This window comes from Zosterops lateralis (genome assembly GCF_965231275.1).
Source record: "Zosterops lateralis genome assembly, chromosome: 2".
NCBI classification, from domain to species: domain Eukaryota; kingdom Metazoa; phylum Chordata; class Aves; order Passeriformes; family Zosteropidae; genus Zosterops; species Zosterops lateralis.
In genome coordinates, this window is record NC_139763.1 from 112567872 (window position 1) to 112586536 (window position 18665).

The 18665-nt window shown below is 36.5% G+C and overlaps 1 protein-coding gene across 1 annotated transcript; it reads right to left on the bottom strand.

The window, feature by feature from the left end:
- Positions 1–741: 741 nt before the first annotated feature.
- On the bottom strand, positions 742–16994 carry LIPI (lipase I). The gene is made up of 10 exons (XM_083855153.1): positions 16708–16994; positions 13274–13650; positions 12062–12170; positions 11320–11421; positions 10242–10331; positions 9010–9177; positions 7203–7295; positions 5585–5696; positions 5031–5204; positions 742–1473 (listed from the first exon to the last, which is right to left on the bottom strand). The coding sequence occupies exons 1-10, from the start codon at positions 16754–16756 to the stop codon at positions 1386–1388; spliced, it is 1362 nt and encodes a 453-aa protein (XP_083711279.1). The 5' UTR covers positions 16757–16994; the 3' UTR covers positions 742–1385.
- Between the last annotated feature and the right edge of the window lie 1671 nt (positions 16995–18665).

An 18665-nucleotide genomic window follows, 5' to 3' on the forward strand; every position in this document is an offset into this window, starting at 1 on the left:
AGGACTTGACCATAGCTGTGGTAATTACCTATGGTAATGGAATGACTATTTCTCTAGAATTAATTGGATTTTTTAAAAGAGAAAGTCCATAATCATGTCTGTCCACAAGTCTGTATATTCGTGGTTTGTCCAGACAAGTAAAAGCATGTGCAATGGCTGGTTCAGAGCTTTTTCAGGACTAACCAGAATGCTGGAGCTGTTTCCAGCAGTGAAAACATACCTGCCTGTCTTAGGTCACTATATTCTAGCTTCCTTACAACCCAGCTTCTGACTGGCAACAAAACATAGAATTCACAGCTTTTGGACATCCCACTCCACTGACATTCAAATGGAATTGGTTAAAAGGTTCAACCAAGCATTGCCGTCAAGTGTAGGGACAGAGGGGGCATAGGAAAGAAAGGACATGGATAACGTGCATAGGATGGATTTGCATGAGAAACCAGCATGAAACACATAAAACAGCCTTACAGAACAAAAATGCACCCATCTATTCTCCAAACAGTTTCATCAGGAAAGGCAGATTGGGACAAGAAAACATTTTTTTCTGAATTGGAGGAGGTAATCTTTTTATACAATTTATTCTCTCTCACATCCCAATAGGTAGAAAGCTCTCATCAATCTCAACCCGTGCAGCAGCTCTTATTCCAAGAGGCCCAAACAGAAATAAAATGAAAAAACATTTATTTCACTTCTAAATTTTTCTCCTCAGAATAGACATTAGGTTATGTACCTGAAACAACAGTACCCTTTTCACAGTGTTTATAAAAATAAAAAAAATCTGAATGCAATAGCATTAATCTATGATGAGCATAAAGACAACAGATTTAAACTGGAAAATTTACAAATGTGCTCACAAATATTATTGTTCCACTTCTTATACTGAGACGTTATATAAAGAGAAAATGTGAATTTATTTATCCAATGAACACAGCACAGCAAAACTGTTGTGTATTAGATCTGTAGATCACAGGCACAGTATATTAAATTCACTTAGTAGATAGATCATTATGTTTCCATGTAAAAGCCATTACAAATAATAAATATTTAAATATACATATGACAAATAGCGTGCCAGGATTATGCAGATAATTCATATTTAATTCAGTAGTTGCTTCATTGCTAACAAATAGTAATGAACAGACCACTGCATGTTCTCCAACATGATACATTTACTTTACTCAAATCATTTTCCAAGCACATACATGTCTGAACTTTTCAATTAATTTCAGCCTAAGGCACTCAGAGCAAGTAATGCATATTATCAGGTGGACTCTTGAAAAATAAATCTAGCTTATCTTATTTCCTTTCTCATTGCAGCCTTTATCCTGAGGAAGCATCAAAATGTCAATGCTCAGAGAGAAATTAGGTTAGTAGTAGCTCTTTTTTCATGTCCCCCTCTCAGAGCAAGGGATAGGTTTGAAGGTCAGTTCAATGCTCTCCATCAGTACAAAATCATATCTGCACAGCTGTAGCCTACAAAAGCAGAAAAAAAAATCACAACAGAAAAAGTTAACTTTAACTTTTAACTTTTTGGAAAACTTAACTTTTGGAAAACTTAACTTTAACTTTTTGGAAAAATAATCCAGTAATTAAGCCTCCAGTATTTACCAGCTCTCAGAGACAGTACTCAGGACAAGAAGTGTCTCCTTGTCTAAGTTTATACACTAGTTCATGCATTCTTAGAGTAGCTTTGACAGACTTAAAAACAACCAAACATCAGCTGGATGGTGCAAAGAAGGGTATCAGGGTATCACACTGGTCTGAAGTACAAAGATGCAGCATTTCATCCATTACACCTATCAATCTGCATTCAAATCACCTCTTTAGCAGCATGGCCCAAAATTTGCACAATTCTTGTTAACATAGGGCCTGAATAATTTATTTTGCATTCTCTAGGTGGAAAAATTTCTCTGCTTTTATTTTACATAAGAAAGGAAAGAATCACATCATAATATTTTCTCTTTCACTTGCCATGACTGCATGTGAAAGAAATTTTAATGCAAGAGAGCAATTTGGCTTCTGAAGACCTAGAAAACTCACAGCTGACTAGTACTACATGAACACATGAAGAGGTCACAAAGGGAGCCACATACACATGAAAAATGGGCTTTTTGAGGTCAGCATAAGTGGTCTGATTTTTAGGGCAGAAGCAGGACACAGTCCTGGTCTTCATGCACTGTTGTAATGTATGGGGAGATCTGGTTAGAACAGGCAAATGATGGACACACCCTCTGATAGCACCTCCATAGCATACAAGCTACGAGACTTATTTTATTTAAAATTATCTTCTTTACTGCTCTGAACTCACAGATGTGGCTATACCACACAATTCACTTCAGCCTGGGATGTGGAATACAGTGAAACAGCAAAAGGAGAGAACAGCACACCAGGCATTTCTATTGACTCCCATTGTTATGAGATTTCCAAACAGTTAAAGGTCCACCTATCTGTATGTGAAAGGACTGTCAGATTTCTACTTAAGAATGGCACCTTTTAAGGTCTCCACAAAGTTATGACAGTAATTGTATGACTAAAAAGATCAAGACAAATTCTAGTGTTCTCTACAATCCAAAGCATAGAATTTCATCACCAATTTGTTTTGATTTGAATTCAATGTTTCATCATGATAGTATTTTTGTAGTATTATTTATGTCTAACCACAGGGGGCACAATACCCAGCGAAACCATAATGCTGAATTCTAAAAATAAAAGCTTATGTTTTCCAACATATTTTATCTCATTTGAAGTGCAATCCATCTCAGTTTGTGATTGCTGAGTAACAGGAGTACATCACAGGAGAGTAGCCCTGAGCATGGAGCAGGTTCACCAAGGAGTAGAACACAAAAAATGTTTTTTGTTAGGTGAGGTTTTCTTAACCCCTCAACCCAAATGGCTCCTCGGCTGTCTACTAAAAAGTATGGGCACTCCACACTTGTTCAGAAGAGGTATTTGCAAGGTCTTCTTTATATTATCTCTGTTCTTGTTGTGGTGAAAAAAACCCCAGATGTGCCTGGGCTAGGTATCTTTGAGACATTCACCTTCCTTTTTAACTGAGTTTGAATTCCCTGACAGGTTCACAAGCTTTTTGAGTAACTGACACCTGGACATGCACAAGTTAGCAAAGCTTTCTGGTTTTATGGGTGGGCAGAAATTATTTATCTCAGGGATCAACAGTACGAAAATTATGTGTACCTTTCAGCACTCTCATATTCATACACCACCTGTGTGAATAGTGGACCAGCACAGCAGACAATTGTCTGTGATAGTCCCCAAACTTCCACAGTTTGCAATTAACCCAGACCTGTGGAGACTGAGACTCTCATTGTCTTTTATCCCTGCATCTGTCCCCTGGTTTTTATCTACTACTTTGTTGTGAATAATTTAAATTTTTTAAATGTAGTTTCTAGTTGATGATCCTGTATTCAAGTAATTGTTGTAATTATATGTAAATAAGGTAAATATAGGTCGCTATAATTATAATGAGCAATTAGGTAATTATACCAACCAACAGTGTGGTAACACCTGCATTTAAATTACCTGCACATGCTGATTCAATGCAGTATTCTTCACTGTTCTCTGAAAGTATCTAACATGCCTCTACAGCTAGAGTGTGATGAGGCTCCACATGAAGGGCTTTAGTGGATCCTATATTAAAGCACATCAAGTGCATCTTACTTTTAAGCTAACAAGAGTCAGACTAACAGGAATGAAAACTCAAACCCTGTAAGGGCTATTCACTGAAAATCTTTCTTGTTTCCTTGCTAGATCATTATCTAAGAAATTTCAAAGTGCTGACAGGCTTACACAAAATATATCTTCTAATTTATCACCACTGGGTTGAGAAAAAAATTGGAAAATGATTCCAAACTTTTCACCCTCTCTCACCAAAGGCTTTCAAATGAAATTGTGCCATTTTCACCTGAGAGCTTCAGACTTATGATTTTCAACAAGTTAATAAAGTCAAATGTATGTGCATTCTGGGGTACTATTTTGATTACTGAGTGTTTTGTTTCTTCCTAAGTCTCTCCCATCCATCTCCTCCTCTTTCTCAGTAAGTCTAAAATAGTACATTAATTTAATACGATTTCATGATTTTTACAAAGTATCATACCCAATTCCTACTAGGCTAATATCATACACCATATAAGAAATCCTCAAATGTTACATCTCAAGTTAATAAAATATATTGGCTTAAGACTTACTAAGTATTGTAATACTATTCTCACTCATTTGAAATTACTTATTTGATAAGCATTTTTAGGTTTTTATTTTAAATTCTCACTTTCTTGAGTCTGCCATTAATAAGAAACAAATTAACAAGTCTCAAATAAAGTACTCTTGCTACTCCTGGATATTTCTTACCCATTCCATGTAATATGTTCCTTTCACAAGATGCAAATGCAAAATTTAATTGCTAGTGTTACCGTACAAGTAAATTTGGAGATTTAAAAAATGAACATATGGTAATATTGCTGAAATATTTTAAACCAGAATTAATGAAAGATTAGTAATTACACTCAATTACAAAAAAACCAAAGCAAAACAAAAACAAAACCAAAAAACCCAGATTATTTAATTTTAACTGTAAGCAGACACAAACTGTGTTCTGAACTTAGAACTTTTTAACTTCCAAAAAACCTCTTCCAGTCACACATGTTTTTGAAAGTGCTCCATTTCACACTTGAGTGTGAAAAGCTGTGTACAGACAAATGAGGAAATCATAAAAGTACTTGATAAAATTTATCTTATGGAGGAGAAACTGACCATGCAGGTATAAGTCAGGCTGGTCCTTGAAAGCAAGTGACACACAGCACGAGTGACACCTCCATGTACTAAATGTTAATGTACACAGCAGCTCTTCCACATGACAAATTTGATTACCAGGAGGATGGAAGAATATTCATACACTTAGGAATATGCAATTAAAAAAAAAAAAAAAAAAAAAAAAAAAGCAGGGAAATACAGGTTACTGAGAAAACATCCTGAGCATCTTAGTTGATACCCAGCTATGATGCATGACAAACACTCACCTTTTTGGATTATTGAGAGATTTCAGCTTCATCTGAAGAATCCTAAGCTTGTGTTTCGGGCCTATTAAATTCTTTGTAGAAAAGGTCAAGGAAATTTTTGCAATTTTTTCGATGTCTTGGTGAAATCCAGTCAGTATTTTGACTCTTTTATATTGCTGAAATGTTGAAGCTTCACTAAAGAAAAAATATTTAGTCAGGCTTCTGTTAGCTGAGTAATATTCACTATTGCTAAGCATTGTTATAAAACTTGGAAGTCTTGTGAGATATATCTGAATGTACTTGGAGCATTCAGAACGAGGACAGCTAGGACAGGATTCAAACCAGCAACAATCCCAGGTACTGGGATCCTTTCCCAACTGGGAAAGGATCATTTCAGTGTGAGGCCATTGCCCCTGACACTGAGCCACATCCAGCAAACAGTGCCATGGCCAAGTCTTAACAAACTCAGGGTACTTTTTCAACTCACAAGCTAACAAGTTAAGAGGTTTAGAAAACCCAGATAATTATTCCTATAAAGTGATTTTAAAAAGATTTAAAGACAAAGAACAACATACCTATTCATCTGTGACTCTACTGTGTTTCCAGCATAGTCTATTAATTTAACTGTAATGAAACCTCTCCTGATGCTTTTATTCCAGGTAGTAATGTCCAGTAAATAGTTATACACTGCAGGAAGAAACAGGAAATCATTAGAGTTAAAGAATGACTTCAAGAGGAAACAGCTGGTGTTACCACACTGTTAAATGCATTCACTGGTGGATGATAGGAATAGTGACTCTTTATTTTTACAATACCAGTTCAAAGGAGAATAAAAAGCTGACCTGCTGCTGTCCTGCCTTGTGCCCTTAGAAACCCTGACCTGGCCTTCTGTAGCCATCACAAGTATTGCAACCACACACCTTTACTGCTTCCAGTCAGGACACCAAGTAAAACTTTATTTTTTGGCATATTATCATTCTCTCCTAAAAGACCAGGCCTCTTATGAGGCTTGTCTTGCTCAAGTTTACAATTTCCTTTCTTTTTAATACCTCTTGTTCATTTCTGTTTCCTCAGGCTTCTGAATATCTAATAATTAAGACTTTAATTAATAAATACACTGCTTTTTGGGCTGGTTTGTTTTGCTTCCTGGCTTTGCATATATTTCTTCTTGATTTTGCGTGTTTTCCTCTAACTTTATACTGTTATTACAATATTTCTTATTCTGCTCCACGTGTCTTCCTCGTTTCCCCTTTTTTCTACCACCACCAGAGAGGGCCAGGAGAGAACAGCAGTAACAGGTTTGGAGCTGAAAAACACTGGGAAGAGGAGTTTTTTATTTAATTTTAGGTTTAAAAAAAATATGTAAAATCCATCATTTCTTTCAGCTCTCCTCAATCCTTTGGAAGACACGATGATGTCAGCAAGCATGACTAGGACCATGTGTCCCTGGTCACAAAACTTGTTACGATGATGGACAAAAATTAATGGGAAAAGCTAATTTCGCATGAATTCCCTGTAAGAATAACTAATTAGAAGTGTGTGTTGTACTTGCTCAGGGTGCTAAAGTTTTTTAATACAACAGAAATTGGATGAGAATCTAGGATGGGCCTACATGGGTAGGTAGCTATCTGAACTCTTGCAGCTGAAGCCCATGTCATGAGAGCTCATTGCCACAGAGTATGACCCTGAAGTAGCCAGCTGAATTTTCCCTTCAATATTTTACTCCTGGGGACACATGGAGTAGCTTTAGTTGACTGTAGGGTGATCTTGTCCTCAGGTGGAACATAGAGATGTCTCTTTTTTTGTCCCCCACCCAGGGCTGCCTCACTTCCCTTCCCTGCTCTCTGAAAATGGTAGCATCAATCCCATTTAAGCAGTTCCATCAATCCAAGTTTTGCCCTCCGTCTTGATTCTCTTTTTTGGGCTTCCTTCTTCCTCTTGGCAGTCCATCCCATTACATTTAAAGTTACATTTCTTTCCCAGTTCACACAGTACTACTCTTTCTTCTGCCACCATCATTTTTCTTCTTCCTCCAGGTCTGTGAACTGACCCTTAGTTCATGGTTTCTTACATCATTTTACACAGTGGCTAACACTAGCTTGCTGCTTTTAACATGTTTTCACTCCAGATCAGCTAAAAAATAGCAGTCATAAATTTTATGAAGAGGTTATATGTATGTATTTAGTCACTCACTGCAGAAGGGGTCTTTGTCTGAGGTATCAAAGTAAGCTCTTTTTGGTGAACGATATGGTATCAACATCTTTTTCCATCTATCAGCATGATAACCTGAAATCCAAAGTTTAAATATTTCATTTCAGACATTTAGCAAAATCATGATACACACATACTTTCACAAAAGAATCTCACAAAGTGACAAATTTGCCTTTAATTTTCTTAAATATCCTCTAAGAAATAAAATTGACTAGAAAAAGGAAGAAATCCTCTGAGTATAACAGACTGTAGTAATCAAGTATTTAACTCCTCTAATATTACATTAGTATCACTTAAATTGCATAATGTAATAGTTACCTCTTTAGTCTAGAGACTAACTCCAAAAAGTAGTGCTTACAAAATCGTGCAGAGGTAATAAAAACAAAGACGTAGCCCACATGTTTGCAGAGAGCACTTACAGAATAGCTCTCCTTTCTTTCTTTTAAATCACTAAATATTTTTAAATTGTTTTGTAGATACTGTTTGCAGATACTGTTTAATAAAATACTCTGCCATCTCCCTAAGCTCATGGAATTAACATAGAAAGAAATTCATGCAATTCCATGATTATTGTCTTTAGGGCTTGATAACAGTGCTGGTTTCTAGAATGGATGATCCTGCTCTCTCCCTGTTAGTCTCTCTACATAGACTGGACAAGGAGGGCTAATTCCAGGCTGCAGAGCTGCCACTGCAAAGCAGGAAGCAGGAAAGATGGATGCAGAAGGATGCTGCTTCTCCACTGGTGCTGCCCTGATTTTTCAGCCTTTTGACGTTTTCATTCTTAGACTAGAGCTTTTTCACAAATTGTAAGAAAAACAAAGAGTGATACATTCCTTCCAGGGGGAAGGACAAATTGATGGATTGCTGGTTTGATCAGTGAGGTCGGAGAGGTGTCAACCTCGTCCCCCTAGTCCCTGGTCAAAATCCAAACTCTATTTAAACCTTGAATCCAAAAATAAAGCTCTTTCTTTTCTTCTCAACTTGACAAGTGAGTGTAGTTCATTCATGTCCTTTAGCGACACACTGGAGAAATATTCCTCCACATCTACCTTAGGCATTCTGTGCAAGTGCACCAGGCATGGCTAATAACCATGCTGGGGAAGTCCTGGAGTCTTTCTGTCCCACTATAAAAGCTCGTTATGGTTGGGATTTTTTATAAAATAGCACACAGGTCTATCTATCTTTTTCTATCTATCTATCTATCTATCTATCTATCTATCTATCTATCTATCTATCTTTTTCTTCTAACCTGATCCAACTAATGTAGCATGCACATTCCAGCCTAAAGGGTGCAAAAAAAAGAAAATATGCAAATTTAAATTTAACTTCTAATTATGTATTTTTAAAAATTCATTCTTAAGAAAACCCTGCCAATGAGGAAATGCTCAACTATTTTCAATCAGTGCCCAGATCCTCCCAAAAAAAGCAACAAACTCCCCAAACAATTAAAATCCCCTGCAAATAAAAGCTTGATTCCAAAGGAAGAGCGAAAGAAACCATGAAGTTGCTTTAAACATTATTACTCTTAAATAAAAACCACAGGTCCTCTAGGGATCATAAGACACTCTTAAAGCCTGAAGTGATGAACTAAAAGCACAAGCAGTTTCTCTCTAGAAAGGGGAAACACTGAATCCATTCCAGACTGGAAAGTATAAAGACCAAAGAGTAGGAACATTCAGCACCTGTGCCTAACAGAGATAACCATAAAGCAGACAAACCCATGAACTTTAAACTAATTTAACTTCCCAGGAAATCTCACCCAGTCCAGAACAGATGTCACAACACTTACCCAGTACTGGGCAGGACATTGGCTGGAAAGCATCACAATCAACACATTTTCCTCTCTTGTAATCCAAATAAGAGCCACAAGGATATGTTATTATGTCACACTTGCTTTTCAAAGATGATAAGAAGAGGAAGACAGCTCTCTGATGGTCACATTTAAAATACTGAACTCCTTCAGGGAAGAAAAAAAATTAAATTAATACCTAATAATTTTTATTAATGAAAAAAAAAAAAGAGGTTGAATAAGTAGAATCATAGAATGATTTAAGGAAGAGACTTTAAATATCATCTTGTTCCAATCCCTCTGCCTTGGGCAGGGACACCTTCCACTACACCAGGTTGCTCAGAGCTCTATCCAACCTGGCCTTGAACACTTTCAGGGCTCATCCTGTGGTACATCCACAACTTCTTGATGAAACTTGTCACTCTCTGACAGTGACAGATGTTTTTGGCCAAAAAGAGTTTACCACGAGGAACACTTCAGAGATTCTTCTCTCTAGTTTTCTGAGATAATAAATTCCTTCCTTTCCTGACAAAACAAACTTTGGGAATTGCAGAGATGACGATCATGCTGGCTTAAGGGATTCTCCCACAGTCACAGATACACAAGTGAAATCCTTATACCTTTGCAGCAGCTCTAACTGCTGGCAGCACTGTGCAGATTAGTAATGGGAAACACTGACAGAAACACACATATCCAAAAGACTAAACAAAAATAATTGCCAGCAACGTTACCTAACACTCATGGAAGTTGAAATAATCAAAATTCTGAACCAAAAGATCATTTCATAAAACTCTTTTTGTCCTAGAGCCTAAAAGATATGTCCAACACCAAAACCCAGTTCATCATTGCCAGCCAGGAGGAACCTAAAACACAGTAGAGACATGGAAGCCTTGCCCTCTATGATATAGATCCTGCCCAAACCACTGGGACACAAACACCTTCCCCCATACCTGGACCCATATAACCATGGGAAAAAATAATGATCAGTATATTCAGGTAGTATATATAGTACAACAACATAATTCCATCATGCCAATATTAATGATATGATGGGATATGTATGTTATAGCAAGACTATTTTCAAATATCTTATTTTTCTTTTGTTGCATAGGGATAAAAATAAAGAATACAGTCTCAGGTTCCATATTACTGACTAAGTTGCAGACTCAATTTAACTTATTTGATTTGATCTCAAACTTTTCTTCTTATTAAATAAAAAGATTTTTGTTTACCACTGAAAAAAGTTTTTGGACAACCAGGCTGATCCATTCCTCCATTTGGATAGAAATCAATGGTTCCTAAAGGCTTCTTGTAACCTAGTGCTAAAGTAAAAACATCATGAATGAAAAAAAAACCCCAGAAACAGAATTATGAAGGCAATTATTTATCAACACATTCACTGCAAAAATCATGGAGATCTTAAAGAAAATGTTTGCAATTATACCATTCTTTTTGTACTGTAAATTAGGGTCATAGCATGAGGTAAAATTCAAGGATTTTTTCTTTTTAAGAAAAATATGTAAAATGTTGTACACAAATGTATACAAAATTGTGTAAAATTCCTGCTGCTGCAAAAGGGAAAAAACAGAAACAGCTGTAACTGAGATATCATTTACATAAATAAATTTATGAAATTCATTTTCTCTCCAGAAACCAAAATTCTTTCCCAGTGCAATTTTCATTAGAGTAAAATCTTCCATTATTTGCAGGACCTTGGATTCTAAAGTACACTAATATTAGCAGTAAATCAAAGTAGGAAAATCTGTATCTGTCCTATAAAAGTAAGCAAAATTCCATGAGTAAGAGTTAATTCAATCTGACCTACTTTTTACCACACCTTCATTTATATAATGAGAACATTGCAAAAACTGGCATTTTGCAGCATATAAATTTGTATAGGAAAATGCTTAAATTTTAATATTGTTAAAGAAACTGATATGAAACTATGCAAATAATGGGACAATAGTGTTATTAAAGGTTTACTTATGGTTTTGAGGAAAAAATGAAACCAGACATTAAAGCATAGATGAAGCAGACTTTACAATGTTCTTCTTTTTAACCTTACAGTAACATGATTTGATATTTTAAGCAGTGTCTCTCTGGTGTACTAAGTTGATACAGCAGAGCCTGACTGTCTCAGGAGGGATTAATTCAGTGCTAACCATGTGCTTACAACTTCTGTGTTCATACCGACTTGCACAGCAGAAGAACATTCCACTATTTGAATGTTACTGAAATGGCTGATCCCTCCTCCTTTGCTCTCCTGCCTTTCCTCAAGCTGAAATGGGCAAGTCAAGGCTATGTTATTACCATCAGTGTCTGAATGGATCACATCCACAAACTGTGCATCAGTAGGATCCAGTCTGTTCTCTGGTGGCTCTCCAGTGAATGAAGGGCCTGCTGCATCCAGACCTGAATAAAAACAACATTTGCATCATAACCTCTACAGATATAGAAAAGAGCAACATCTGAGCATTATTCACCAATGATTCTTCATGTTCTTGGTATAAAGATTAAAAAAACTCCGTATTTTTTTTCTCTTCAACTTGCTAAGAAAAGCAAAGATTCCTACCCCAAGACTGATCAACCCATATCTATGAATTTCTCTCTTTCCATAACTTTCCATCTCCCATTTATTCAGATCAATAAGCCAACAGCATCAGGGATCAAATCAGGAGAATTTGTTTTGTCCTTCTCCCCAGAAAATACTGTACCTATTATACACTTCATAAAACCAAAATGCACAATATAACTGCTCTCACCTCCAGAACACAACTAGTCAGACACTCAGGTAGCATATCATTTAACTTAAGTGGCATTTAGATGTGGCACTCAATTTTCATTTGAGAGACTAGAAGGTAACCAGGTTGGAAAATTTAATCTGCGATTTATGTCCTGAAGGCAGACTTGCCCAATTTCCTGAACTGCTATCAGGGCTATATTTTTCCTAATGTATGTCATTAAATATTCAATTCTCATTTATTGATGTCTCAGTGTTCTGACAACAATACAAGGTACAATAGAACATGTGCACTGGGATTAAAAGCCATACCTGTAATTCTGCCAAATTTGCCATTATACTTCTGACCAAGAAAACCAGCTACATGAGCACCAAGACTAACGCCAATCATGTGCATAGAGTCAAGAGAAGCTCCACCCACCTATCAGGGGAAAAAAAACACCAAAGCCAGTCACACACAGAATTAACAGAACAGAAATCAGTAAGCTGATTTAGTTTTCACTTTTCATCAGTAGTTTTAGTTATATTTCTAACTTTCTAGCTCTACAAAAAGAAAAAAAAAAAGATATTATGAAGTTCCTTTCAGTTTGCAATTCTGTATTAGTTAAAGTGTAGAAATGATGAAATTCCTTCTCCCACCCCTTGCAGGACTCACACTGTCACTGTTTGATCTGTAAACAGCAATTAACTTGGAGACTCTTCTTATAGTCTATTTAATGGACTTCTATTTAATTATTTTTTATTCCATAACAATAAATATACTGGCACAACTGCAAATTGCTAGCACTGTATTCAGTCCCAGAGGACATATTCTGATAGCCTTTCTCTCCTTTCACCTCAGCATTTCTCAAAATGTTGGATGTTTTTCTAAAATTCCACGTTAATATTTTTTTACTGCACAGCATTCAAAATTTCTGAGAATGGCTGAGAAATAAGTGGTGAGGAAAGACAAAAATTTAAGTGACAAATCAGACAATGGCATAAATAACATCATGACATGTTTTGTTCATTTGATCAAGCAATAAATCTAAAGCCCAGTTAAGACCACTGGCATCAACTGTTGTTACACCAAGTGCCTCTAGAGACAAGAACTTTATACCATTTTGGAATTAATATTTATATGTTTGCCAGTGGTTTAATTCCCATTTAAAACTATTATTTATAGTAGATAATTAGTAAAAAGAGTAGTGCAATGCCTTTGCAAAATGTTTCCACTGCATACTATTTGAACACCTCTCCCTTCACTTCCCCACTGCTGAATCCACTCTTTCCAGAACTGAAACTTCCAGCTGGTTCAAGAAACCAGATGCACATTCAGGCACATTTTAGTGAATTGGAAATAAGAACTCGGGCGAAGTTAAATATATGCAATAATAACTGCATGTAAAGTTAGTACTACCTCTATAAAGAAATGTGATTTGATGCTGTTCACTGGACTTCTCTATAGATATATTTTAAATATCCATTCCCACTCAAAGCATGCTCTTTACACTTATTCAGAACAGATGCAACGCTCTGCCTTACCAGCATCTGGTCAACATATTTCTTCAGTATTTCTGCAACTTTTCTGCAGTTTTCCACAGCAGCTTTGTAATTCCAAGTGGTAGCACCACGATTCCAATCAACTATAATGAGATTAATATCCTCTGAAGACAGTAAAAGCTTCTTCATGTCGCCCAGCCATGCTGGAGGAGATCCCGTTGGCCTGAAGCCATGAATGACAAAGACAATTTTCTTGGTTTTATTCAGGTACTCAGATGCAGACACGTTGTGTTCAACGAGTTTCTCAGCACAATCATGATTTCCCCTTGTGTATAGGAGTAGCTGAACATGGAGCTCTGTTCCAGACAAAGCATTGCCTATGTTAAGGTCTGTAAATTCGGGACATTTTTGTTCCTCATCTGAAAAAGATGAAAATTTTAAGACAGTCATTTGATGAGCTGGGCTATCTGAAATACCACCCCTTCATTTTTCTTTCTATATCTTTTTTTTTTTGCTGAAAGTGGAGAACTTCCATTTCCTTTACTCTCGACCTTTGGAAAGAGATGTCAAAACCTGCACTGAACAAGGAGCCACAGTTTAAGTAATGACTCTGCAGATACCACTATGCTCCTCTGAACCCTTCAAATGTGAAATTATCCTAATTTTCCCTGAACCATGTCTTTTCTCCTTATAACTACTAATTAGTAGTCAGTGTTGATAAGATTCTTAATTTCTCCATCAAAGGCAGGTTCTCAGAATTTTTTCACAAGAACCGTGTGCTATATAAACAGGAAGGTTGTGGTTGTTTCTTCCTCTTTGGGCCAGGGTGGCAGTGCTGCCAACCCTTAGGCCTTATTTGTTTGATCTGGCAGCAAGAAATAGATGCCTGACAAAACAGAAATAATCCAGAACCCTTTCCTAGCTTTGGATCACCGTAACGGCACCATTACCAAGAAACAAAGGTGGAAGAAACAAACAATTTTGCTCTGAATTTGAAAAAATAATAATTAAGGTCAGTGTACATAATGGCTCAAGACAAACAGTAGGATTTAACATTTCTGTCTGTACTTGGACAGTTAGGGTGTACCAGGTTAGGCAGGTCAACAGTTATCAACATACAAAGTTCACACTTTAAAGATATCTTTTGGCTGCTGAGGTCACATTTTGTGGATAAAGCACTTCAGGACTCTGGGTAGAATACCAACACCTGTCACAGTTCTTCTGCTATGGCCTCTTCACCTTTGCTATGACATTAGTTGATTTTTTGGCCAAGGTTTTTGGCCCATCTCTTGACTTCTAGTGGGTTACATTACTTTACACAAGACTTTTGTCTCTCTGGTGCTTGATGGCACCTTTCTCAGCTCTTCTGACATTAAAATCTTTGCAAAGCAAGTCACTTTCAAGAAACCAAAAGTGAGAAAAGGAATAATGTCTTCTTAGTTCCTTAAAAATAATATAAAAAGATAACCTGAATTTCTCAGATTTTTTTGAGTCATAAGAGAAGCAGCTCCAGCCCCTCTCCTCTTCCCAGGGAACAGCTCACAGGCAGGACCAAACCCACCCCACTTGAGATGGACAGTAAGCCTGCACCCCTTCTTAAAACTGCAAAAGGCAAGCATGGGTGGCTTACAAGGTATCTGAAGTATGTATTCAATACTATAGGTCTAAGCAAAGCTAAACAATGTTAATTACAACATTCAAGATGCAGTAAAGATTCAGTAAAGGCACTAAAGACACTAATTCACTAATTTAGGGAACTAGACCAATTACCTCTAATGCCAAACCATGTATCTACCAGGACTAGATTGGTCATCTCTGGGCTGGACATCACAAAAAAATAATGCATATAGTCCAAACATGAGCAGGCTTGAAGTCACACAGTATTAAAAATAACCTGAAACTCAGTGCTGCAAATCAGCCAGACAAAAGTTTCATGCCCATCATCATGTTATGACAGTAACCACAATTATTACATGGTGAAAAAGACAGAATTATATTTCAAAATACCATTGTTTTTCCCATTTAAATACATAATATTATAAGTAACTTTTACTAAGATTAATAGACAGGTTATTAACTAACAAATGATACAGGAAGGCAACTAATTTCATTGCTTGGGCTTATCCAAGAAGTTCTGAAATTGAGAAGTTTTCAGCTGAAATGGAATTGAATTGAATAAAAATAGTAATCAAGAATCTAGTAAAATGTCATACATGTGACATGATCCTGAGATGTTAACAGTATGTCACATTTGATTTCTGGTTTTCACATATTTATATATTATGATAAAAATAGAATATAAATTACATCACACTAATTTAATTTACAAAGTGAAAACAAAAACCAGTCACTTGATTATAGTTTCAAAGGTACAACATGAAAACCTCATTTTGCCTGATGTGGTCTTTAAATCCAAGTTTAATCATCGATCATTAAAATTCACTCCTTCGTACCTAAAATATAAAAGATTCATGCTAAGATATTGCTCTGTATCCCTTTAAATATTTTAATTTTTTTTTAATCCTTTGATTGGTAGGAATAAAAATTACTTCTTCTAATACCAGTGGAATGACAGTGAGATAAACCAGACAGAGTCTGTTCTATGGGAGTGAGAAATCTATCAGAAGGAAATTATTTTAACTGCCAAACCTATTTACTAGCTGGCAAATGTCGAAGGGAAGCAACTCGTTTACTCTTGGCTGTGAAATGACAGATGTTATTCTTTCAAAAGTAAATAGAGAATAAAACCAGAATGATGATGTCTTTACTGTGGAATTAGATAAGTTCTGCAAATAGGTGTATGAGTTTATTACATTGAATTGTTTAGCGAGGAGTCATTGGGGGAAGTTTTTCAAACTCCTGTTTCTCACTGAATACTGGAAGCAATACCCAGATGCCCTTTCTGCAGCACTCTTGTTGGAGTACTCACTCTTTTCTATACAATAAAAACATACATGTAGCCACTGGGTGTTACACATGCAGTTTAATCAAGTAAATGTATAATTTCAACTTTCCTGTGCAAGTTTGTGAGCATTTCAATTATCTTGTGCAGTCAAAAAGAGGAAAATCTTAAGTGCACAGTCTTTTTTTGAACTAAATTTTGCTATTTAAAAATGCAACTTGAAAATCTTAAGCAACCATCAAATCAGCAGCAACCAGGAAACTCACATGAGTATATTATGACTGTTTCATGATTACGTCTACTTTGTTCAAAGTGCACATACCTCAGCAGCAGGTCTCTGGGCAAAGTACAGCCAGAGATAAAGTATCAGGCTGGGCTCTGTTTACTTTAAAATGAAAACTTATGTCTCAGTTTCAAAGTTATTGAATTCTTTTTACTAATCATCTGCTCCATTCGGCATAATTCATAAGGTTTTATCTTAATCTTTTGGTCAATTTAAATGAAGGAATATTATTTTTTTTAATATTTGATTAAAGCGAAGATTCTGCATCACAAGTAAGTGGATGGTTCTTACCTGATTTCACCCAGTATATCAAACAGATGAAGAAAACAAATTTCAGCATGTGGAAGTGATGGAGAACAAGTGCTGTGTAGTAGCCACAGAAAAGTGGCAAATTGAGTGTTATGCTAGGTTTCTAACACAACTGAGCGCTAGATTTCTAACTGACACCAATGAAGTGAGTGAGTAGGAAGCAGAATGTAAAGCTGTAGTCAAGCTTCTGCAATTTATGACTCCTCCTGTTGAGTGACTTCAGTAGATAGGGTGGTTTCTGGGCTTTGAGGGTTGGGACTGATTTTTAATCTATTTCCCTCTCTGTCTATCAGCAGATTTACAGTAAGCAAGTGATGTCATATGTTGCTGACTACTGCATGTGTGGAGTTTAGGAGGGAGGGGAACTAGTGGTTCATGCCACTAAAGACCCGCAGTGTGGCGGGTTTTAAGTGTTTCACTGAACTGCAGTTAGGGACACTGAGATGGGCAAAAGGAGCTTAGGACAAAAAAATCATTCTGCTGACAGAAGGATCTTCCTGTAAGAACTTGAAAATAGTTCTGAGAACTGCGAATCCAGGGATCACTTTTCCATAAAATTATCATCTGAGCTTTTCCAAGGACTCTTATCTAAATTCTGAGAGGGTCTGCAAAAGCCTCTCTGGCAGAGAGATGGAGCTTAGAATCACACAAACCTCACTCAGATACCTATTTGCTCTGTGTTTTTAAACCTCATTCCCTCTATATCCCAGCTGCAAAACAAAGAAAAAAATATTTATTTTTATGAAGTTCATTTATTTACAAATCACTTCAATGAGTAAATACAGGAGTGCAGACCACAGGTTTTTAAAGTTTGTGCTGAGGCTAAGAGGCAGATAAGCCCTGCATTATTCGTGTGTGAAGCTCAGTTTGCCTATATCTGTGTCCCAATTATTTCCAGTGCAGGAGAAAGAAAACCATACCATAACCACACCAATAGGATGCAAATGCACCATATGATTTTTTTTTTCATAGTGTATCCTTTAAAGGGCTTCTAAACACAAGGTCTAGGTTTCCTTTGTTTCCTTTCACTACAGCTAAGAGTATGTGTGTGTGTTTATGTGCTTCATTACTTAATTTTGAGTGAACAGTGTCTTCAGCTTTATGAATCTGAGCAGCTTATCAAAGCTGTACTGCAGAAGATTTTACAGCAGACAGCCTTCAGGAGGTTTTTCACTTTGAATGCAGTCACAAGGAGAAAATGATGCAGTATGTCTGATGGTATGAAAATCAACTGAGTTCAACAAAACGACCTTTAATTAATTTTTTGCTTCCACTTCCCAAATCTGTCACTTTTTTTGGAGTAAAGTTCACTGTGGCAGGCCTTGAATTCCTTTGAACTTCCCTGTCATTTCAAATCTTTGACACTTTGCCCAGCCACTACTATAAAAGCCTGATGTCACCTTTACTGACATCATGTATTGCTTAGAACAAGTAATGACAGAGTGCCATTACTTAGTAGGGAAGTAAAAAAATTAAAAAGTGGGGAGCTACTTTTTAATCTGGATTATTGTTACAAAAAAAACCTGAGTGCACCCAAGAAACCTCCTCAGCACTCTGCACTCTGTATACAGCACCCATTCACATACAAGTTAAAGCATGGAGAGATCAATACCACTAAAACCAAATTGCTAACAGCTCCTGTAAAACATTTATTGGGCTTATCCAAGAGCCAATCACCTGATCCTAGAAGAAAATCTTACATTTTTACTTTTACATGTACCTAATGCCACTAGCTGTGAATAAATTGCTAACATCTGTTCTTTTACACGGAAACAGGGAAAAGAGAGGACATTTTAAGTTCCGCTTGAATGAAAACTGAAATAAGTCCAGCTCACAGTAGTGTTGATATAACCCCCCATTAAATGGTTTCAAAGCCCTCTGAAAGCAGTGTTGGGAAAGGACTCCCATACCAAACCAATGCCCAGAAAGTTTTGTGGTAT

Bases quoted from the DNA above. Each gene is read 5' to 3' on its own strand.
- LIPI (XM_083855153.1), bottom strand. From the start codon at position 16,756: ATGCTGAAATTTGTTTTCTTCATCTGTTTGATATACTGGGTGAAATCA. The intron at 9,178-10,241 runs GTAAACAAAAAT...TCTTCCCTGAAG, and splicing joins TCCAAAAACTTTTTTCAGTG to GAGTTCAGTATTTTAAATGT. The intron at 1,474-5,030 runs GTGAGTGTTTGT...CTGCTTTTGTAG, and splicing joins TCTCTCAATAATCCAAAAAG to GCTACAGCTGTGCAGATATG.